Here is a 20,848-nt window from a genome sequence, read left to right as displayed (position 1 = left end):
TTACTGCGGCGCCATCTGCATAGTGAAACAGAATGAGATTTCCGGTTGGTTGTACAAGGTTAAAGGGCAATTCTGCCACTTTTCAACCGCATATTCATAATCTCCAGCACCAAACCAGTGTCTACATATGTGAAAACAGCACGTTTCTATGATATGTGGTTAAAAAGATAAGGGGGAAAATGATTCTCTGTGACAACACAGGGTAGGATCGAGTTTCTATCCCAAGCGAGTGGATTTTCTTGCTACCCAAATCACCAAAAAACTCATAACTTTTCAACTTTATCTTTTTTTTCAACAAAACATAGAAATGCACCGTTTTTGCATATGTTGATGCTGGAGATAATGAAAATTAGGTTGAAAAGTGGTGGAATTGTCCTTTAACAGACATGTGCATTAAAAATCAAACTACACTAGTTTGATGATTGCTGGATTCAGTGAGTGTGTGATCAGAGCTGGGGTCAATCAAATCAAATCAAATCAATTTATATAGCCCTTCGTACATCAGCTGATATCTCAAAGTGCTGTACAGAAACCCAGCCTAAAACCCCAAACAGCAAGCAATGCAGGTGTAGAAGCACGGTGGCTAGGAAAACTCCCTAGAAAGGCCAAGGTCAATTCAGTTTTCAACTTGGTCAGATGAGAATGCGCACAATGAATAAGAGGCCGTTGTAATATTAGGAACCTTTTATTGAGAGGTTCTGGTCAAAGTATAAATCACACTACCAAGTCTTAATTTTAGGAATAAAAGGTATTTACAAGAGTTTCTCACATACATCTGAACAAAAAAATACATAAAATGATAAATAAGTTCTATGGAAAATAAAACTTGTCTTACAAAAAATATATGCATTTCTGTATACATTTTCTCACATCAGTACTAGTACATCCATACTGTACAGATTCGGTACGTATCATTTACAGCCCTGTATTGAATCATACATGTAAGCCTGGTCCAAAAACAACCCCTCGCTCTGAGCCCTTCTGTGTTGGCAGAACTGAAGTGCCTGGATAGGTATAAGGAACGTGGTAGAAGCTCCCCATAGCATACAGGCAGACTAGTTCTCTATTTAAAATAGACGCCTATCCCCTACTACCCCCTTCTGTATAGTCTAGTGTAGACTAAGGAAATTCTGTCTAGATGGGGAACCATATTGCCAAAGTACACCAATCTGGTCCTGTCAGATCTGCAAACTTCAAAGTAGGAAAGGCTAGGAGAAGACAAAGGAACCAAGGGGCTGTTTTGGGACTGAGTTGTATAGTACCTAGAGTAGGTGCTTTAAGAGAATAGTGTAGCTAAGTAGTGCACAGGTCACAACGGTTTTCATATAAAGAACCTACTACGTACATTCACTAACAAACGGAAAGTGAGCTACTTAGCGTAAATTCTTACTTTAGCCCTCTTCGGATGCTATGAAATGCATCCGTCCTCAGATCTGATGCTGGCATGACTATTGGTATTAGCTACGTGGTGGAAAATTTGCGTTTACCTACCCAACTGTGTTAGATCAGTGATTACTTCAAGGAATGGAGGAAAGAAAAGGATTTCCAAAGTTTTCAAACAGGGTTAGGTCCCAGATCTGTATGTGCTTTAGCCAATTCAACTCCTCTGTATATGTACTATGACATGACAATGATAGTATGGCTGAAGCAGCAACAGATCTGGGAGCAGACTAAGTAAGAGAGAGAAAACTACACATTCATAATAAAAAGGCTTTCTGCTGTGCGTGTGTGGTGTGTGGTTTCATGGGGTGTTTTAGGGAGTGCTGCGGCCGTGTGTCCTGGAAAGGAACTGTAGGTTTGGTCTGTGTTGTGTCCTTTACTTTTGGTCCTTTAGAGGGTGCTAGCGTCCGGCTCTCGGACTTGGAGAGAGCACCTCGACAGTCGCTGTGGTGGTGAGACTTGTCTGTCAGGGAGAGGGGCGGGGCTTGAAATGCCTCCATAGGCTTAAAGAGGTCAAAGGTTACAAGCGTCCGTGGGGGTTTGTGGTCCGAGGGGGGGCAGCTAGGGGCAGGGGGCGGTTTCTTCCTTTCCTCCTTATGGTTGACCCCTCTATCCCTCTTCCCCTCCTTCTTCACATGAGACGGTGTATTTCTAGAAGTGACAGCCTTTCCATCCTCCTCTCTCCCTGGCTTGGTGTGTGAAGTGTGTATGGATGGGTTACCCTCTTTCCCCTCCCTGTAACCATTTCTCTCCTTCTTTCCATGTGAGGGTTTATGTCCATGTGTGCTGCTCTCTCTGCCCTCCTCTCTCTCTAGCCGTGTGTGAGACTGTGTCTGTGTACTACTACCACCTCTGTCCCGGTCTCGCTCCTTTTTGATTTGAGGTTGTGTCTTTGAGGCTGTGTCTGCCTCTCTCATTCCCTTCTCCTCCCTCTGGGCGTGTTGGGATGGGTGTGTGTGTTTCCTCTCCTCATCCTCCTTTTTCCTAATGGGTGGAGATGTCTGTGTTTGTGTGGTGCTTTCCATCACACTCTCATCTTTCCCCTTCACCTTCTCTCCATCTTTCCCTCTCTCCCTTTCTCTGTCCTTATCTTTAACCCTCTCTTTCTTATCTTTCTCCCGCTCCTCTTTCACTTTCTCCTTCTCTTTCATCCTCTCCACTTTCTCCTTCTCTTTCACCCTCTCCTTATCTTTCACCCTCTCCTCTTTCTCCCTCTCTTTTCCATCTTTCTCCAAATCTTTCCCCTTCCCTTTCTTGACTGGTGGTGTTTGTGTGGCTGTGCTACCATCCTTTCCCCTCTCTCTTTCTTTCTGGACTTGTGGAGGTGTCCTGTGGTGTCTTTCTTCCTCCTCTCTCTTTATCCCAGCATGCTGTGATGCCTTCGAGAGTTCCATATCTTCTCCATCTCTCTCTCCCTCCATCTGCACTTGTGGTGCCATCTGTGTGGATGTGCTGACATCTCTTGCTCCTTTTCTCTCCATCTTTTCGATCTTGTGATGCTCGTCAACCTCCTTTCTCTCCTTGACTTCCAGTAGTGTCTCTGTGAGTGGGTTTCCTTCCACTCTCTCCTCCTTGACCAAAGGTGATGTCAGTGTAGGTGTACAGCCTCCTCTCTCCCCTCCCTTCTCTTCCTCTGTGTCGTCTTCCTCCTTGCAAACTAGTGGCGGCTCCAGTACGGGTGTTCGTTCTCCTCCCTCTTCCTCAGTCTTCACCTGCGTCCGTGGCTGTGTAAGAGTGTCCTCCTCTTTCCCCCACTCCTCCTCACTCTCCTCTGTTTCTTCCTCCTCCTCCTCTATGACTTGACTTGTTGCCCTTGTAGAAGTACAGCTCTCTTCCTCCCTCTCTTGGTCCAGGTGGTATTGTCTGAGGCGGATGTGCCAGGCCAGGCTGCAGACAGCAGACACAGTCTTGAACTGGTGCACCACTCCCCTGGGGATGAAGTAGATGTCGTCGTGGTAGAGTTGGATACGGGCGTAGCGGATGCCCTCTCTCCTTAGCTGGTTCAGCTTGGCATCATCTATCCACTGCACACACTACGGAGGGGGAGAGTGGGAGGAAAGGAGAATGGGAGGGAGAGGAGAGTAGGAGGGAGGAGAGGAGAATGGGAGGAGGGAGAGGAAAAGGCAGTAGAGGAGATCATTTTGTTGGTTAAAGCCACCATTCACACACAATCATTGGTTAATAATCTGTTCTGAGGATCCATGTAGAATCCATTGATCTCAGACGTACCTGTGAGAGGGGTGGTTCGTACAGGTCTAGCTGGAGCCTCTGGACCACCTCTGGGAAATCTCCAGCGTGGAAACACACCACGTCTTTGGTTACCCTGGCAGGAGCATCACTACAGAGAGAGAGAGACAGTGGAGAGGGAGAGACTGTCATAAAGAGGAACTCCGGTGTGTACAGGTAGGGAAGGGGGTTAGGTCAGGGCAACAGAGACCAGATGTGTACCCACCCCTCTCCGCAGCGCACGGCCTTGAGCACCCCCACGGCGGCGGTGGTCTGTCTCTCGAAGCCCTGTCCGATGTGGTCGGCGTGGGCTCTGGTCCGGTCCTCAAATAGCATCTCCCTGGGCTCGCTGGCCCGTGGCAGGTACTGCAGGTTCTTGATCTCATTGGTCGACCTGGAACAGAGGGAAATGTAAATGCATTTTTAAAGTAAAAGCTAAATGCCATAGGATGTGGCATGAGGATACCACAGACTGCTTCATTAAATTGAATGTCTTATGTCATGTTGGTGGCTTGCTGCAATGACTTGGTTCTTGTCCCTAGCAAACTTAGACCTACAGCAATCTTCTCACAATGGTGGACAAACAACCATGCCAAACTAAACCAAGCAATGTACCTCTTTCTCTTGAAGGGGGACTTTGGAATGTCAGCCACAGGGATCATCTGTTCCCCTGGTCTGACCCACATGATGGGTCCGTCGTCACTCTCTGTGGGGCTCCGCAGGCGCAGGCTGGAGAACGTGCCCCAGGGCAGGGTACGCTGGGACCACACACATAAGCTTATTTACTGGTATATATTTATTTCTGTTATTTCAGTTTATTTTATGTGCAAATAAACAAAAGTATAATACCACAGTGCTGATGAAATTACACAAACACTCTCTCAGACACACACTCTAAACCAACCTCTAGGAAGGGAGATTCCTCCAGCATGTTGATGAACTCGGGGAAGTAGTCTCCCACCTCCTCGTCTACGGCCCCCACCAGGCTGACCTGCCGCATGGCCCCAGCACGGTACGTCCCCTGGGAGTAGGTACGCTTCACCTGGCGGCAGAGACACGGGAGAAACAGGTTAGAATATTTTTGCATTACCATGATTATGTAGCTTGTGACATTCTGCTTCATAAAAGGCAAAAATATCTTTAAAAAAAAACTTAGCTGCTGACATGAAAAATATTTTGGGATTGTATCAACAGTGGCCTAATAAAAAAAAATACCAAAAGATAGTTTGAGTGCATTTTGAGTTTGAGTGCATTTCCCTTGAAGACAGAGGCTATAAGTTAGATGCATATTGACCAATCATTCATTAGCTAAATACACTGCTCAAAAAACACTTAAACAACACAATGTAACTCCAAGTCAATCACACTTCTGTGAAATCAAACTGTCCACTTAGGAAGCAACACTGATTGACAATAGACAACAGGTGGAAATTATAGGCATTTAGCAAGACACCCCCAATAAAGGAGTGGTTCTGCAGGTGGGGACCACAGACCACTTCTCAGTTCCTATGCTTCCTGGCTGATGTTTTGGTCACTTTTGAATGCTGATTGGTGCTTTCACTCTAGTGGTAGCATGAGACAGAGTCTACAACCCACACAAGTGGCTCAGGTAGTGCAGCTCATCCAGGATGGCACATCAATGCGAGATGTGGCAAGAAGGTTTGCTGTGTCTCTCAGCGTAGTGACCAGAGCATAGAGGCGCTACCAGGAGACAGGCCAGTACATCAGGAGACGTGGAGGAGGCCGTAGGAGGGCAACAACCCAGCAGCAGGACCGCTACCTCCGCCTTTGTGCAAGGAGGAGCAGGAGGAGCACTGCCAGAGCCCTGCAAAATGACCTCCAGCAGGCCACAAATGTACATGTGTCTGCTCAAACGGTCAGAAACAGACTCCATGAGGGTGGTATGAGGGCCCTGAGCACGTTACTTCAGTGTGCAAGGCAATGGAAATTAATGTCACAACAACAATACCACACAGGTGGGCATAATTTCAAATTCACAGTCAGTATTGGCCCAATCAAGAGATCCCAGCAGAGGGAGCTGTGGGGGAAACATGAGAATCAAATAAAAGACAGACAATTTATTTCTATTATGTCATTACCTAAATGTTCAGCCTATTTATAACCTACCACAAAAAAACAAGAAAAATGACTCTCCTCATTAAGGCCTGCTGGGGCAAGAGTGGCCAAGCGGTCTATCCAATGTCTCTCTTTGGACAAGTAATTTATCTTTATCCCTATGCACCGAATACAACCTTACCGTGAAATGCTTGCAGTTCAAGAAATAGAGTTAAGAAAATACTTAATAAACGGAAGTTTTTAAAAAAGGAATCAGAAAATTACATAACAATAACGAGGCTATATACAGTGGGGAGCGGTACCGAGTCAATGTGCGGGGGTACAGGTTAGTTGAGGTAATTTGTAAAGTGACTATGCATAGATAATAGACAGCTAGTAGCAGCAGTGTAAAACGCATGACCAATGCATGACCAAAGCCGAGGTCACTGTGTAATATGTGGCAATGTCTATTACTCACTTCCTTGATCGACCTTGAAATAGGACTGTAGGTGGAGGGGGATTCCTTTGACGTGGTTGCAATATGCATTCCACTCATTTTGTCTTACTCTCTTTTAGAGGTCGACCGAACATGATTTTTCAACGCCGATACCGATTATTGGAGGACCCAAAAAAAAGCCGATACCGATTAATCGGACGATTTTTATTTATTTATTTGTAATAATGACAATTACAACAATACTGAATGAACACTTATTTTAACTTAATATAATACATCAATACAATCAATTTAGCCTCAAGTAAATAATGAAACATGTTCAATTTGGTTAAAATAATGCAAAAACAAAGTGTTGGAGAAGAAAGTAAAAGTGCAATATGTGCTATGTAAGAAAGCTAACGTTTCAGTTCCTTGCTCAGAACATATGAAAGCTGGTGGTTCCTTTTAACATGAGTCTTCAATATTCCCAGGTAAGAAGTTTTAGGTTGTAGTTATTATAGGAATTATAGGACTATTTGCCTCTATACCATTTGTATTTCATTAACCTTTGACTATTGGATGTTTTTATAGGCACTTTAGTATTGCCAGTGTAACAGTATAGCTTCCGTCCCTCTCCTCGCTCCTCCCTGGGCTCAAACCAGCAACACAACGACAACAGCCACCATCGAAGCAGCGTTACCCATGCAGAGCAAGGGGAACAACTACTAGAAGGCTCAGAGCGAGTGACGTTTGAAACGCTATTAGCGGGCACTAACTAGCTAGCCATTTCACTTCGGTTACACCAGCTTCATCTCGGGAGTTGACAGGCTTGAAGTCATAAACAGCGCAATGCTTGACGCACAACGAAGAGCTGGCAAAACGCACAAAAGTGCTGTTTGAATGAATGTTTACGCGCCTGCTTCTGCCTACCACCGCTCAGTCAGATACTTGTATGCTTAGTCAGATTATATGCAACGCAGGACACGCTAGATAATATCTAGTAATATCATCAACCATGTTTAGTTAACTAGTGATTATGATTGATTGTTTTTTATAAGATAAGTTTAATGCTAGCTAGCAACTTACAGTGCCTTGCGAAAGTATTCGGCCCCCTTGAACTTTGTGACCTTTTGCCACATTTCAGGCTTCAAACAAAGATATAAAACTGTATTTTTTTGTGAAGAAACAACAACAAGTGGGACACAATCATGAAGTGGAACAACATTTATTGGATATTTCAAACTTTTTTAACAAATCAAAAACTGAAAAATTGGGCGTGCAAAATTATTCAGCCCCCTTAAGTTAATACTTTGTAGCGCCACCTTTTGCTGTGATTACAGCTGTAAGTCGCTTGGGGTATGTCTCTATCAGTTTTGCACATCGAGACACTGAAATTTTTTCCCATTCCTCCTTGCAAAATAGCTCGAGCTCAGTGAGGTTGGATGGAGAGCATTTGTGAACAGCAGTTTTCAGTTCTTTCCACAGATTCTCGATTGGATTCAGGTCTGGACTTTGACTTGGCCATTCTAACACCTGGATATGTTTATTTTTTAACCATTCCATTGTAGATGTTGCTTTATGTTTTGGATCATTGTCTTGTTGGAAGACAAATCTCCGTCCCAGTCTCAGGTCTTTTGCAGACTCCATCAGGTTTTCTTCCAGAATGGTCCTGTATTTGGCTCCATCCATCTTCCCATCAATTTTAACCATCTTCCCTGTCTCCGCTGAAGAAAAGCAGGCCCAAACCATGATGCTGCCACCACCATGTTTGACAGTGGGGATGGTGTGTTCAGCTGTGTTGCTTTTACGCCAAACATAACGTTTTGCATTGTTGCCAAAAAGTTCAATTTTGGTTTCATCTGACCAGAGCACCTTCTTCCACATGTTTGGTGTGTCTCCCAGGTGGCTTGTGGCAAACTTTAAACAACACTTTTTATGGATATCTTTAAGAAATGGCTTTCTTCTTGCCACTCTTCCATAAAGGCCAGATTTGTGCAATATGCAACTGATTGTTGTCCTATGGACAGAGTCTCCCACCTCAGCTGTAGATCTCTGCAGTTCATCCAGAGTGATCATGGGCCTCTTGGCTGCATCTCTGATCAGTCTTCTCCTTGTATGAGCTGAAAGTTTAGAGGGACGGCCAGGTCTGATACTCCTTCCATTTCAATATTATCGCTTGCACGGTGCTCCTTGGGATGTTTAAAGCTCGTCATTCAGGATTGATTTAACATGCCCCGTTCACGTGAACAGTACACACAACTGCTTAAAAAAAAATATCAAATCAACCTTCAGGCTTCAGAGCAAAACACAGCACGCATCTGTCTTGTCTATCTTTTCACTGCAACTCTGCATCGAGATTTAGGGAATTACTACTTTAAAAAGTAACAGCGGTAGTAAAACTGTATGTCACACTATGATGGTTAAACTTTGCAATTGATCCGCGGTTCACATGCATGCTAAACCGTGGGGGGGTGATCCGTACGGATCAACTACGGTCCGTTACACCACTAATAGTCACTTTAATAACTTTACCTACATGTACATATTACTTCAACTAACCGGTGCCTCCGCACATACTCTGTACCCCTATATAGTCTCACTATTGTTATTTTACTGCTGCTCTTTAATTACTTGTTACTTAGATTTCTTATTCTTATCCATATATTTTTTAACTGCATTGTTGGTTAAGGGTTCATAAGTAAGCATTTCACTGTTTTATCCGGCACATGTGACGAATAAAATTTGATTTGATTTGACATATAGTTGCAAGAAAAGGTTTGTGAACCCTTTGGAATTACCTGGATTTCTGCATTGATTACTCAAAATGTGGTCTGATCATCTAAGTCACAATAATAGACAAACACAATATGACTAAACTAATAACACACAAATAGTTGTACTTTTCACATTTCTATTGAAGACATTGAGTAATTATTCACAATGCAGAATGGAAAAAGTGAGTGAACCTCTGTGTTAACGACTTCTCCAAAAGCTATTTGGAGTCAGGTGTTTCAATTAAGATGAGATTGGAGGTGTGGGTTGCACAGGTGCCCTGCCCTTTAAAATAAAGGCACACAAAGCCTGGTTACTGACAAATCTGTTCTTCTCCAGAAAGATTGGTTAGTGTGAACCATGCCTCCATCCCAACAACATTATAGAGATGCACGAAGCTGAAAAGGGTTACAAAAGCATTGCTAAAGACCTTGGTCAACATCATTCCACGGTAAGACAAATTGTCTACAAATGGAAAAGATTTAGGACTGTTGCTACTCTACCTAGGAGTGGGTCTCCTGCAAAGATCACTCCAAGAGCAAAAAAAGGCAATCATGAAAGACGTGAGAAATAACCAAAGGGTAACAGAAAAAGACTTTCAGAAAACTCTATAACAATGGAAATCTGTGTTCATGTGTCCACTATCAGAAAAACATTGAACAACAATGGTGTTCATGAAAGGCCACAACGAAGGAAACCACTGCTGTCTAAAAAAAGACATTGCGGCACGTCTCAGGTTTGCCCAAGACCGACCACCTAGATGTTTCACAACACTTCTGGGAAAATGTGCTGTGGACAGATGAGAAAAAAATTGAACTTTTTGGGAAAAAGCCACAAAGCTATGTGTGGAGGAAAAAGGGCATTGCACACCAACACCTCATCCCAACTGTGAAGCATGGTGGAGGGAGCATCATGGTTTGGGGCTGCTTTGCTGCCTCAGGGCCTGGACCCCTTGCAATTATTGAGGGAACAATGAATTCAAAAGTGTATCAATACATTTTATAGGAGAATGTCAGGGGAGCAGTATATGACTTCAAGCTTAAGAGAGGTTGGGTGATGCAACAACACAATGACCCAAAGCACAAAAGTAAATCAACTAAAGAATGGCTGAAAATTTGTGTTTTGGAATGGCCAAGTTAGAGTCCTGACCTTAACCCAATTGAAATGCTGTGGCGTGACCTGAAGAGGGCTGTGCAATAAAGACAACCCAGAAATATTGATGAACTGAAACAGATTTGAGGGTAGGAATTAGAAACGCACAATATATCAGTGAACATATCGGAATTGGCCGATATTAACTAAAAATGCCAACATTGATATCGGCACAATGTCTAGTTAAATCAAATCAAATCAAATCAAATTTTATTTGTCACATACACATGGTTAGCAGATGTTAATGCGAGTGTAGCGAAATGCTTGTGCTTCTAGTTCCGACAATGCAGTAATAACAAGTAATCTAACTAACAATTCCAAAACTACTGTCTTGTACACAGTGTAAGGGGATAAAGAATATGTACATAAGGATATATGAATGAGTGATGGTACAGAGCAGCATAGGCAAGATACAGTAGATGGTATCGGGTACAGTATGTACAAATGAGATGAGTATGTAAACAAAGTGGCATAGTATAGTATAAAGTGGCTAGTGATACATGTATTACATAAGGATACAGTCGATGATATAGAGTACAGTATATACGTATGCATATGAGATGAATAATGTAGGGTAAGTAACATTTATATAAGGTAGCATTGTTTAAAGTGGCTAGTGATATATTTACATCATTTCCCATCAATTCCCATTATTAAAGTGGCTGGAGTTGAGTCAGTGTCAGTGTGTTGGCAGCAGCCACTCAGTGTTAGTGGTGGCTGTTTAACAGTCTGATGGCCTTGAGATAGAAGCTGTTTTTCAGTCTCTCGGTCCCAGCTTTGATGCACCTGTACTGACCTCGCCTTCTGGATGATAGCGGGGTGAACAGGCAGTGGCTCGGGTGGTTGATGTCCTTGATGATCTTTATGGCCTTCCTGTGACATCGGGTGGTGTAGGTGTCCTGGAGGGCAGGTAGTTTGCCCCCGGTGATGCGTTGTGCAGACCTCACTACCCTCTGGAGAGCCTTACGGTTGAGGGCGGTGCAGTTGCCATACCAGGCGGTGATACAGCCCGCCAGGATGCTCTCGATTGTGCATCTGTAGAAGTTTGTGAGTGCTTTTGGTGACAAGCCGAATTTCTTCAGCCTCCTGAGGTTGAAGAGGCGCTGCTGCGCCTTCTTCACGATGCTGTCTGTGTGAGTGGACCAATTCAGTTTGTCTGTGATGTGTATGCCGAGGAACTTAAAACTTGCTACCCTCTCCACTACTGTTCCATCGATGTGGATAGGGGGGTGTTCCCTCTGCTGTTTCCTGAAGTCCACAATCATCTCCTTAGTTTTGTTGACGTTAAGTGTGAGGTTGTTTTCCTGACACCACACTCCGAGGGCCCTCACCTCCTCCCTGTAGGCCGTCTCATCGTTGTTGGTAATCAAGCCTACCACTGTTGTGTCGTCCGCAAACTTGATGATTGAGTTGGAGGCGTGCGTGGCCACGCAGTCGTGGGTGAACAGGGAGTACAGGAGAGGGCTCAGAACGCAACCTTGTGGGGCCCCAGTGTTGAGGATCAGCGGGGAGGAGATGTTGTTGCCTACCCTCACCACCTGGGGGCGGCCCGTCAGGAAGTCCAGTACCCAGTTGCACAGGGCGGGGTCGAGACCCAGGGTCTCGAGCTTGATGACGAGCTTGGAGGGTACTATGGTGTTGAATGCCGAGCTGTAGTCGATGAACAGCATTCTCACATAGGTATTCCTCTTGTCCAGATGGGTTAGGGCAGTGTGCAGTGTGGTTGAGATTGCATCGTCTGTGGACCTATTTGGGCGGTAAGCAAATTGGAGTGGGTCTAGGGTGTCAGGTAGGGTGGAGGTGATATGGTCCTTGACTAGTCTCTCAAAGCACTTCATGATGACGGATGTGAGTGCTACGGGGCGGTAGTCATTTAGCTCAGTTACCTTAGCTTTCTTGGGAACAGGAACAATGGTGGCCCTCTTGAAGCATGTGGGAACAGCAGACTGGTATAGGGATTGATTGAATATGTCCGTAAACACACCGGCCAGCTGGTCTGCGCATGCTCTGAGGGCGCGGCTGGGGATGCCATCTGGGCCTGCAGCCTTGCGAGGGTTAACACGTTTAAATGTCTTACTCACCTCGGCTGCAGTGAAGGAGAGACCGCATGTTTTCGTTGCAGGCCGTGTCAGTGGCACTGTATTGTCCTCAAAGCGGGCAAAAAAGTTATTTAGTCTGCCTGGGAGCAAGACATCCTGGTCCGTGACTGGGCTGGGTTTCTTCCTGTAGTCCGTGATTGACTGTAGACCCTGCCACATGCCTCTTGTGTCTGAGCCGTTGAATTGAGATTCTACTTTGTCTCTGTACTGGCGCTTAGCTTGTTTGATAGCCTTGCGGAGGGAATAGCTGCACTGTTTGTATTCGGTCATGTTACCAGACACCTTGCCCTGATTAAAAGCAGTGGTTCGCGCTTTCAGTTTCACACGAATGCTGCCATCAATCCACGGTTTCTGGTTAGGGAATGTTTTAATCGTTGCTATGGGAACGACATCTTCAACGCACGTTCTAATGAACTCGCACACCGAATCAGCGTATTCGTCAATGTTGTTATCTGACGCAATACGAAACATCTCCCAGTCCACGTGATGGAAGCAGTCTTGGAGTGTGGAGTCAGCTTGGTCGGACCAGCGTTGGACAGACCTCAGCGTGGGAGCCTCTTGTTTTAGTTTCTGTCTGTAGGCAGGGATCAACAAAATGGAGTCGTGGTCAGCTTTTCCGAAAGGGGGGCGGGGCAGGGCCTTATATGCGTCGCGGAAGTTAGAGTAACAATGGTCCAAGGTCTTTCCTCCCCTGGTTGCGCAATCGATATGCTGATAAAATTTGGGGAGTCTTGTTTTCAGATTAGCCTTGTTAAAATCCCCAGCTACAATGAATGCAGCCTCCGGATAAATTGTTTCCAGTTTGCAGAGAGTTAAATAAAGTTTGTTCAGAGCCATCGATGTGTCTGCTTGGGGGGGGATATATACGGCTGTGATTATAATCGAAGAGAATTCTCTTGGTAGATAATGCGGTCTACATTTGATTGTGAGGAATTCTAAATCAGGTGAACAGAAGGATTTGAGTTCCTGTATGTTTCTTTCATCGCACCATGTCACGTTAGTCATAAGGCATACGCCCCCGCCCCTCTTTTTACCAGAAAGATGTTTTTTCCTGTCTGCGCGATGCGTGGAGAAACCTGTTGGCTGCACCGCTTCGGATAGCGTCTCTCCAGTAAGCCACGTTTCCGTGAAGCAAAGAACGTTACAGTCTCTGATGTCCCTCTGGAATGCTACCCTTGCTCGGATTTCATCAACCTTGTTGTCAAGAGACTGGACATTGGCAAGAAGAATGCTAGGGAGTGGTGCGCGCTGTGCCCGTCTCCGGAGTCTGACCAGAAGACCGCCTCGTTTCCCTCTCTTTCGGAGTCGTTTTTTTGGGTCGCTGCATAGGATCCACTCCGTTGTCCTGTTTGTAAGGCAGAACACAGGATCCGCGTCGCGAAAAACATATTCTTGGTCGTACTGATGGTGAGTTGATGCTGATCTTATATTCAGTAGTTCTTCTCGACTGTATGTAATGAAACCTAAGATGACCTGGGGTACTAATGTAAGAAATAACACGTAAAAAAACAAAAAACTGCATAGTTTCCTAGGAACGCGAAGCGAGGCGGCCATCTCTGTCGGCGCCGGAAGTAAACGCTGATGTGAAAAACCAATGTCAAAGGAGCATACCTATATAACGTAACATGACGTAATGACATCACGTAAAACACAGCATTCCTAACCTAGCCCACGTTTGCTGTGTGGATCGAGCAGTCATTTGTGGGTGATGTTGGTTTTCACGACTAGTTGAGCACCGGTACATACTAACGTTACCAAGTGCACTATTGTTCAGATGTTGCCCTACCGGAGTTACACAGTAATAGCGCCACTGCTATTTGCTTCACGACATACTATGGAACGCCGTTTGGGTCTTTGCGTGTCAAAAAAGATATGACAAATAACACTATTTGACAATAACACTATTTGACGCGTTAAATAAGCTTTTAATTTGACACGTCAAATAACACAGATTGTGTGTTCTGAATTTGCATGTGCAAGCCAAGCGCAACCACTACTATCAGTAGCACTGTCAAAGCTGTACAAAAAAGTCTGCAAACAAGCAAACACCGGCCACGAACGATGTGTTTACAATACCGCGTTGGTAATAAAGCATAATTTCTTCGACCACAACTTCTGGGGTAGCTAGCTTTATTTAGCTTGGTACCTAGCTAACACCAATACAACCAGCCTGAAAACAACGACCAGCAAAACCTGCAGTCATTTTCACTATTCTTAGCAATGACATAGGAATCCTTGTGAGTAAATATTAGCTAGGTATCCACTTGTTGTTCACCTATTGAAATTTGACTTTAGTTCATGAAAATGAATAGCTAGCCAGCTACTTAACCTTGTAGCCCAAAGCTAACGTTATAAGCAGCCAGCTAGCTTCATCTGGCTAGTGAGGCTCGACCTGACCAGGTCATGTGTTGTGAAGCTAACCAGAAGAAGAATTAGGCATAATAGCGCAATTTGCACTCTGCCTTTCAAAATACAAGTACCTGTTTGAAAGTGATGCAGAAGGTTACAATTAGTGGAATCATGCCATATTTATACTAGATAACGTTAAACAAGGTAGGAATGTGAAGCAATAAAATTGGGTATCAGTCTACTCAGTGACACCAACAGAACACAACTGTGAAGAGTTCACGCAAATATTAGCGTTGTAGCTCTTATCGCGGAACTGTGACTGTGTGAAATCACCTCCCCAGTAAGCCTATTGTGTGTATTGACATTCATATTGCACTGTACAGCTTTACCTAAGGATTGGGGATCAATGAAAAGGGGTAACAGTCTACTCAATACCCAAGCTATTTTTTCCCAACGTCATCCTCAGAGTTATCAGACTTCAAAACATCCACGCAGTATTGTTTTTCCTCTGGAATAGTGTTCAACAGAACAAGTTGACAATAAATGTGTTTCAATTCACAGTTGTTTCAGGGCCCCACAATAAGAGCTATGATGCTAATGTTCTCTGGGTGTCACTGAGTAGACTGATACCCCATGTCATTGATCCACAATCCATAGGTAAAAAGTACAGTGAAATAAGTATGCCCCACAATGCAATTCTAAAGTATAATAGATTGTGTGATTTCAACAGATTGTCAAATTAGCAAATTATTGTCTTAGCATGATCTATTCAATTATGGCATAATTCTACTATTTGTGTTCATTTGCATCACTGTCAATGACACTTTTAATTTGAAGGCTAACCTCAAAGTCCACTATTGTGGCTAATCCTTATTGTGGCTAGCGTCACATAGATGGGTCCCACCACCATTAATCAAATAAGAACTGTCTTATTAATGAGGGTTATTTTAGATGACACCTAGCTATATAGCTATAGTGTGTGTAACCTTCATTTAACTAGGCAAGTCAGTTAAGAACAAATTCTTATTTACAATGACGGCCTACCCCAGCCAAACCTGGACGACGCTGGGCCAATTGTATGCCGCCCTATGGGACTCCCAATCACGTCCGGATGTGATACAGCCTGGAATAGAACCAGGGACTGTAGTGATGCCTCTTGCACTGAGATGCAGTGCCTTAGACCGCTGCATCTGTGTGTGTCAACTATTTAACTGTACTAGAACGCTTGAAAGGGCGCAAAAATTGTAAATATCGGTATTGGATTTTTTGGCAAGGAAAATATCGGATATCTGTTTCGTCCAAAAATGTCATATTGGTGCATCACTAGTAGGAATGATTCAAAATTCCTCCTCAACGTTGTGCAAATCCTATAAGCAGCTACAGGAAACATTTGGTGGAGGTTGTTATTAAAGGAAGATCTACAAGTTACTAAATTCAAGGGTTCACTTTTTCCAGTCTGCACTGTGAATGATTACTCAATGTCTTCAATAAGAATGTGTGTGTCATTAGTTTAGTCAGATTGTGTTTGTCTATTATTGTGACTTGGATGAAGATCAGACCACATTTTATGAGTAATCAATGCAGAAATCCAGGTAATTCCAAAGGGTTCAAACTTTTTCTTGCAGCTGTAGGTTGTAATATGGTTATGGGTCAGGGGGGCTTGGCTTCCCCAGTGATTTTACCCACTCACAGCTACTGCCTATTTGTTGTTTATCAACTACGTGGAAATTCCCACACCCAATTTGTGAATAAGTACAAGTAGCCTTTGTCATTCTTCGGAGGTGAAACCTAAACTCGCTAGGACAGGAAATGACATTGAAATAGCAGCAGGAACTTCCTCTGGAGGGTACTTTAAAACCCTTAGACTAAAATGTGTGCCCCCGCGGAAATCTAATTAACATAAAAGAAATAAATCCATCTGTTTAAGCTAGAAATATCCGTTTCGTTTTTGCATAGGCTGTGTCTCAATCCATCACATCCGCTGATATCGCCCTTCTGTATCTGCAGTGAAAGGTGGCAGAGCCAGAGTGGTGTTTGTCAGATCATGAGACATCCCGAAAACTGGTCTTCTCACGAAAACGTCTGTAGAGTTCAAACGGGTTGGCCTACAAACTATTATGAAAACACTACTGAAAGATGAGACTCATGAATAGGATGGTGCTCTCCGTTTTGCACAAGATTCATCTGAAGGTACCATACCAGTATGGAGATTGTTTAGTGCCTAAAATAAGGGGATAAATACATGTACAATAAAAATTGTTTCCTGATCTTCATTTATCTCAGATATAGGAAAGACACTTCAGAATAAACTTCCTTTTGATTTTTTGGGGGACTATCGGTTGTTCCATATAGTAAATCAGCCATTCAATGAGTTTCTATTGGCTGATCGCAATAATACCAAATTCAATGTTTCATGCAACCATTTATTTTTTAAACAATTTTTTTATATACCTTAAGGGGTCTTAAAATTCAAAATCAAATAGCAAAATAATCGTTGGTATCACAATCTTAAAACAATTCCATATGTTAGCTTAGAACCACCCCCGGTTTAGACAGGGCTTAGATTCTAGAGGGTTATTAAACACTGCCCTCTCACCATTCGGTTTACAAATCTCCACTGACCTCACAAATCAACAATCTTTAACCTCTCACCAGCCTTACCTCAGGAGGCCTGACGCCACATGCAAATACAAACAGGAAAACACCTCAAATGCGCAATTTGATTATGTTCTTGTTTGTCATGTGTAAGCCCAGTCCCACAGTCATCCAACCACTATTACTCAGGCTTTATTTTGGAGGTTACATTTACAACTGTACTTTTTAAAGCCCAATTTAACTCATGCTTCTCTGCCAGATATCACTGAGTTGGTACATGCCACTGTAATGATAAAAGCTTTGTTTACCTAACCCGGTGTACATCTCATGCAGACGTGTGATAGTGTCTGCTAGTAGAGACAACTCTGAAACCTGTGCAAGCTCTGTAACAAAACAAACTGCTGCCGTGTGTTTATTCTTAATTGTAAAACTGGAACTTGGAGGGAATGACCTCGTAAGGTTAAAACGTGAGGAACTCAACCATCTGTGGTCATGCAGATGTGCTACTTTTTATCATGTAATTGATCAAGGGAATTCATCTACCCATACATTAATATTGAGAAAATGTTTTGAATAAATAATTAATTCATACCAGCAACATCTAGCAGTAGCAAGTGTCTGTCTTATGCCCCAATTCACATAGCTAATGGCAATTGAAGCCCACTAATAATCCTTTAACACGCTGCAATGTTTGTTCACATGATAGAATCACATTAAGTAGTAAGTGATAGCCTTTCATCTTCAGCATCGCTGAATGCTCAACCATGTGTGGTCTCACATAGAGAGCAGTAGACCTTTCAAACTATCTGCAGGGAGGAAGGAAACAGGGTTGCTAGGATACAGGACTAAGAGTCCCTGGTCGAGGGGAAATATAAATGCAGATTCTGAAAGTAAACAAAAACACAGAGAAGAGTGAAGGAGTCACTATCAGAACCTACTGAAGAGTCAAGTAGTCACACTAGCAAAACCTACTTAAGAGTCAAGGTGTCACACTAGCAGAGCCTAGTGAAGAGTCAATGATTTACATTAGTAGAACCTAGGGAAGAGTCATGCACTTCAAAGTCACACATATACATCAGCACCAGTGTGTGTAAGTGGCTGGTACTGAGGTGGTGATTCTTTAGGATGATAAAAATATAAAGCATTCTCATCCATCCACTGACCTGAGTGTGAAAGTTGGCCATGGTGGTGGTCTCTATATCCTTCTTCCCGAGCACCTCCATCTTGACCGGCGCATTGGGGAACTTGTAGGAGAAGTAGTCCAGAAAGTCTGGTAGGTAGGAGGCTGCTCCATGGATGATGCCCATGACGTAGTGGGCCGCTTCAGCTTGGTCCTCGCTGAATGACAGGGTGACAAATTCCTGGGCGAAGCGCTGCATCTCGGCCGGGGAGAGACAAGCCAGCTGCTGGCAGTAGGCGTGGGCCACCGAGGCTCCTCCGTTGGCCTGCTGCTCCACGTGGATCAGACGGCCAAACTCCAGCCCTGACATGCCCTGGGACTGGGCACTGTGGAGGGGGGAGCCGTAGCCCAACCTCTCCCTGACCATGGAGGTAGTGGAGGTGGACACGGAGGTAGTAGTGGTGGTGCTGGAAGGATCCTGATGGGGACTTGGGAAGGTGTGAAAGAAACTGTTATTGGTGTTGTAGTTACTCCTGTCTGGTGTGTTGAGCAGGTCCGGCAGGTCCACAGACATACCAGAACACACCGTCTGACTGGAGCGGTGGTACATCTTGGGACGGCTGCGTCTTTCCCTCTCGCAGTCTTTGTGCTTCTTTTTCTTCTTTTTCTTTAGCTTTTTCAAGAGGAGCTCGTCCTCCGAGTTGACTTTTGGCTTTTCTGTTGATTCTGCAAGGAAGAGAAGACAGTGTAAACCAACAGGTGTAAATAAGATGTGTGCATGACCTACCTACTTCACAGCTTTTGGCTCAATTTATTATGAGGGAAGCTAAAACAGTGTGAACACCTGCCAACTTGGCATTGAATCTCCATGATTTCACCATTATTTATTTGTATATTTATTTTTAATCCATACCGTTCAGGGGAGATTTCACCTCTCCATTCTCCCTCTCATTCGCAACCATAACTTGGTGGTTCTTCTTCTCCCTGTCCCTCTCTTTATCACTCTCCTTTTTCTTCTCTCTCTCATCTTTGCCAGTGTGGTCTAAAATACAGAAATTGAATACAGTTTAAGTAACAAACACATTGATTCTGAACCATCAACATTTAATTAAACTTAATCTCAACTGTAGGCCTTTCTGTCAATCAGTGGTATTATAATCTACTGGGCCTAGTAGCATTATGTAGGCCTACTGTACAGTAGCACTGCTTAACTAATCCTATCAGCTGGCTTTAGTTATTTCAAACCTAGTTTTCATGACTTTTTACATTCCATCTGTGATTCAAAAGACTGACAATGTTGACCCTACCACACGCTGTATCACCGTTCTCCGTCTTTGTATGGCAACTCCCAGGGTTCACTTTCTCCATGAGTGAACTCTGCGTTTTAGCGCTCTTCTCCTTTTCCTTGTGGCGTTTCTCATTCGGTTTCTTCACTTTCGCAGGAGAGGCGAGAAAGTTGCTGATCTTGAAGATCTTTCGTGTGAGAGCTGGCGCGGTGGAGTTGCTCGGCTTGGCCGGGCCGAAACTCCATTTCGCTGGGCTTCCATAACTCTGCTTCCCGTTGTGTTTTTCCCCTGCACACACTAAGTCCCCGTTCAATTTATTGTGTTTCAAACTCTTCTCCTCGATTCGGACTTTCTTTGGCGGTGGAGGGTAGACATCATTGGTAGACTGTAGTCGACTCTCTGGCGGTATTTTGGGTACCAAGGGGTTTGGGGGATTTGTTTTGCCATTAGCTGAGAAATGCATGGAACCTACGGACTCGGCCATCTTGGAAGTTTCTATTTTTTACACTCACACGTAGCTGCTGCGTGACTGAGAGACAGGGGAGGGGCGGTCCCTTGTGTAGTACGTCAGAAGACAAGAAGCGGGGGGTGAAAACAGTAAACACTGTTGTTTACATGTTGCAAGCGGGAAAATCGAGCTATCATTTATACAATTTACACTATGCACAATGTAAGTCAACTACATTCTTACAATGCATTTATATAATGGACATTGTCACTGTAACGGTATTTCAATGTGAGAGATAGTGAAATAAATGAGGACATTAGAATATTTTTTAAAATAACTAGGCAAGTCTGTTAAGAACAAATTCTTATTTACAATGACAGCCTACCCCGGCCAAATCCCAACCCAGAAACTGGGCCATTTGTGCCACCCTATGGGACTCCCAAACACGGCCAGTTGTGATACAGTCTGGAATTGAACCAGGGTCTGTAGTGACACCTCTAGCACTGATATGCAGTGCATTAAACCTCTGCACCACAAAGATGTGAGTATTTGTATTTATTAAGTATCCCCCAGTAGCTACTCTTCCTGAGGTCCAGTAACATTAAGGAAGTTATACATTAAAAAAAAGTATTACATGACATTACATTTCACTTTATCCAATACATTTAGTGTGTTCCCTCAGGCCACTATTCCACTATCACATATTTACAATACAACATATATGTGTACGTGTGTAGAGTGTGTGTCTTATGTGTATGTGTGTCTCTTCAAAGTCCCTGCTGTTCCATAAGGTGTATTTTAATCTATTTTTTAAAATCTGATTCTACTGCTTGCATTAGTTACCTGATGTGGAATAGAGTTCCATGTAGT

General features: G+C 43.8%; 1 protein-coding gene across 3 annotated transcripts; it reads right to left on the bottom strand.

Annotated features, from left to right (window-relative positions):
• Window positions 1–669: 669 nt before the first annotated feature.
• LOC110502077 (lysine-specific demethylase RSBN1L) lies at window positions 670–20,141 on the bottom strand. 3 transcript variants are annotated; one of them, XM_036956097.1, is made up of 8 exons: window positions 19,552–20,141; window positions 19,158–19,286; window positions 18,288–18,970; window positions 4,571–4,708; window positions 4,282–4,424; window positions 3,893–4,060; window positions 3,670–3,778; window positions 670–3,473 (listed from the first exon to the last, which is right to left on the bottom strand). In XM_036956097.1, exons 1-8 carry the CDS (start codon window positions 20,012–20,014, stop codon window positions 1,698–1,700), a joined length of 3,609 nt encoding a protein of 1,202 aa, XP_036811992.1. In that variant the 5' UTR covers window positions 20,015–20,141; the 3' UTR covers window positions 670–1,697. The 3 variants fall into 3 exon arrangements, with proteins under 3 accessions (XP_036811992.1, XP_036811994.1, XP_036811998.1); XM_036956099.1 differs by having other exon boundaries at window positions 19,567–20,063; XM_036956103.1 differs by lacking the exon at window positions 19,158–19,286 and having other exon boundaries at window positions 19,552–20,065.
• Between the last annotated feature and the right edge of the window lie 707 nt (window positions 20,142–20,848).

Source organism: Oncorhynchus mykiss, chromosome 2, assembly GCF_013265735.2.
Source record: "Oncorhynchus mykiss isolate Arlee chromosome 2, USDA_OmykA_1.1, whole genome shotgun sequence".
Taxonomy (NCBI): Eukaryota; Metazoa; Chordata; class Actinopteri; order Salmoniformes; family Salmonidae; genus Oncorhynchus; species Oncorhynchus mykiss.
The sequence above is the reverse complement of the archived record's forward strand: the minus strand, read 5'-3'. Positions and strand labels throughout refer to the sequence as shown.

Bases quoted from the DNA above. Each gene is read 5' to 3' on its own strand.
- LOC110502077 (XM_036956097.1), bottom strand. From the start codon at position 20,014: ATGGCCGAGTCCGTAGGTTCCATGCATTTCTCAGCTAATGGCAAAACA. The intron at 19,287-19,551 runs GTAGGGTCAACA...TCTGTATTTTAG, and splicing joins GAACGGTGATACAGCGTGTG to ACCACACTGGCAAAGATGAG. The intron at 4,425-4,570 runs GTTGGTTTAGAG...GTGTGGTCCCAG, and splicing joins AGGAATCTCCCTTCCTAGAG to CGTACCCTGCCCTGGGGCAC.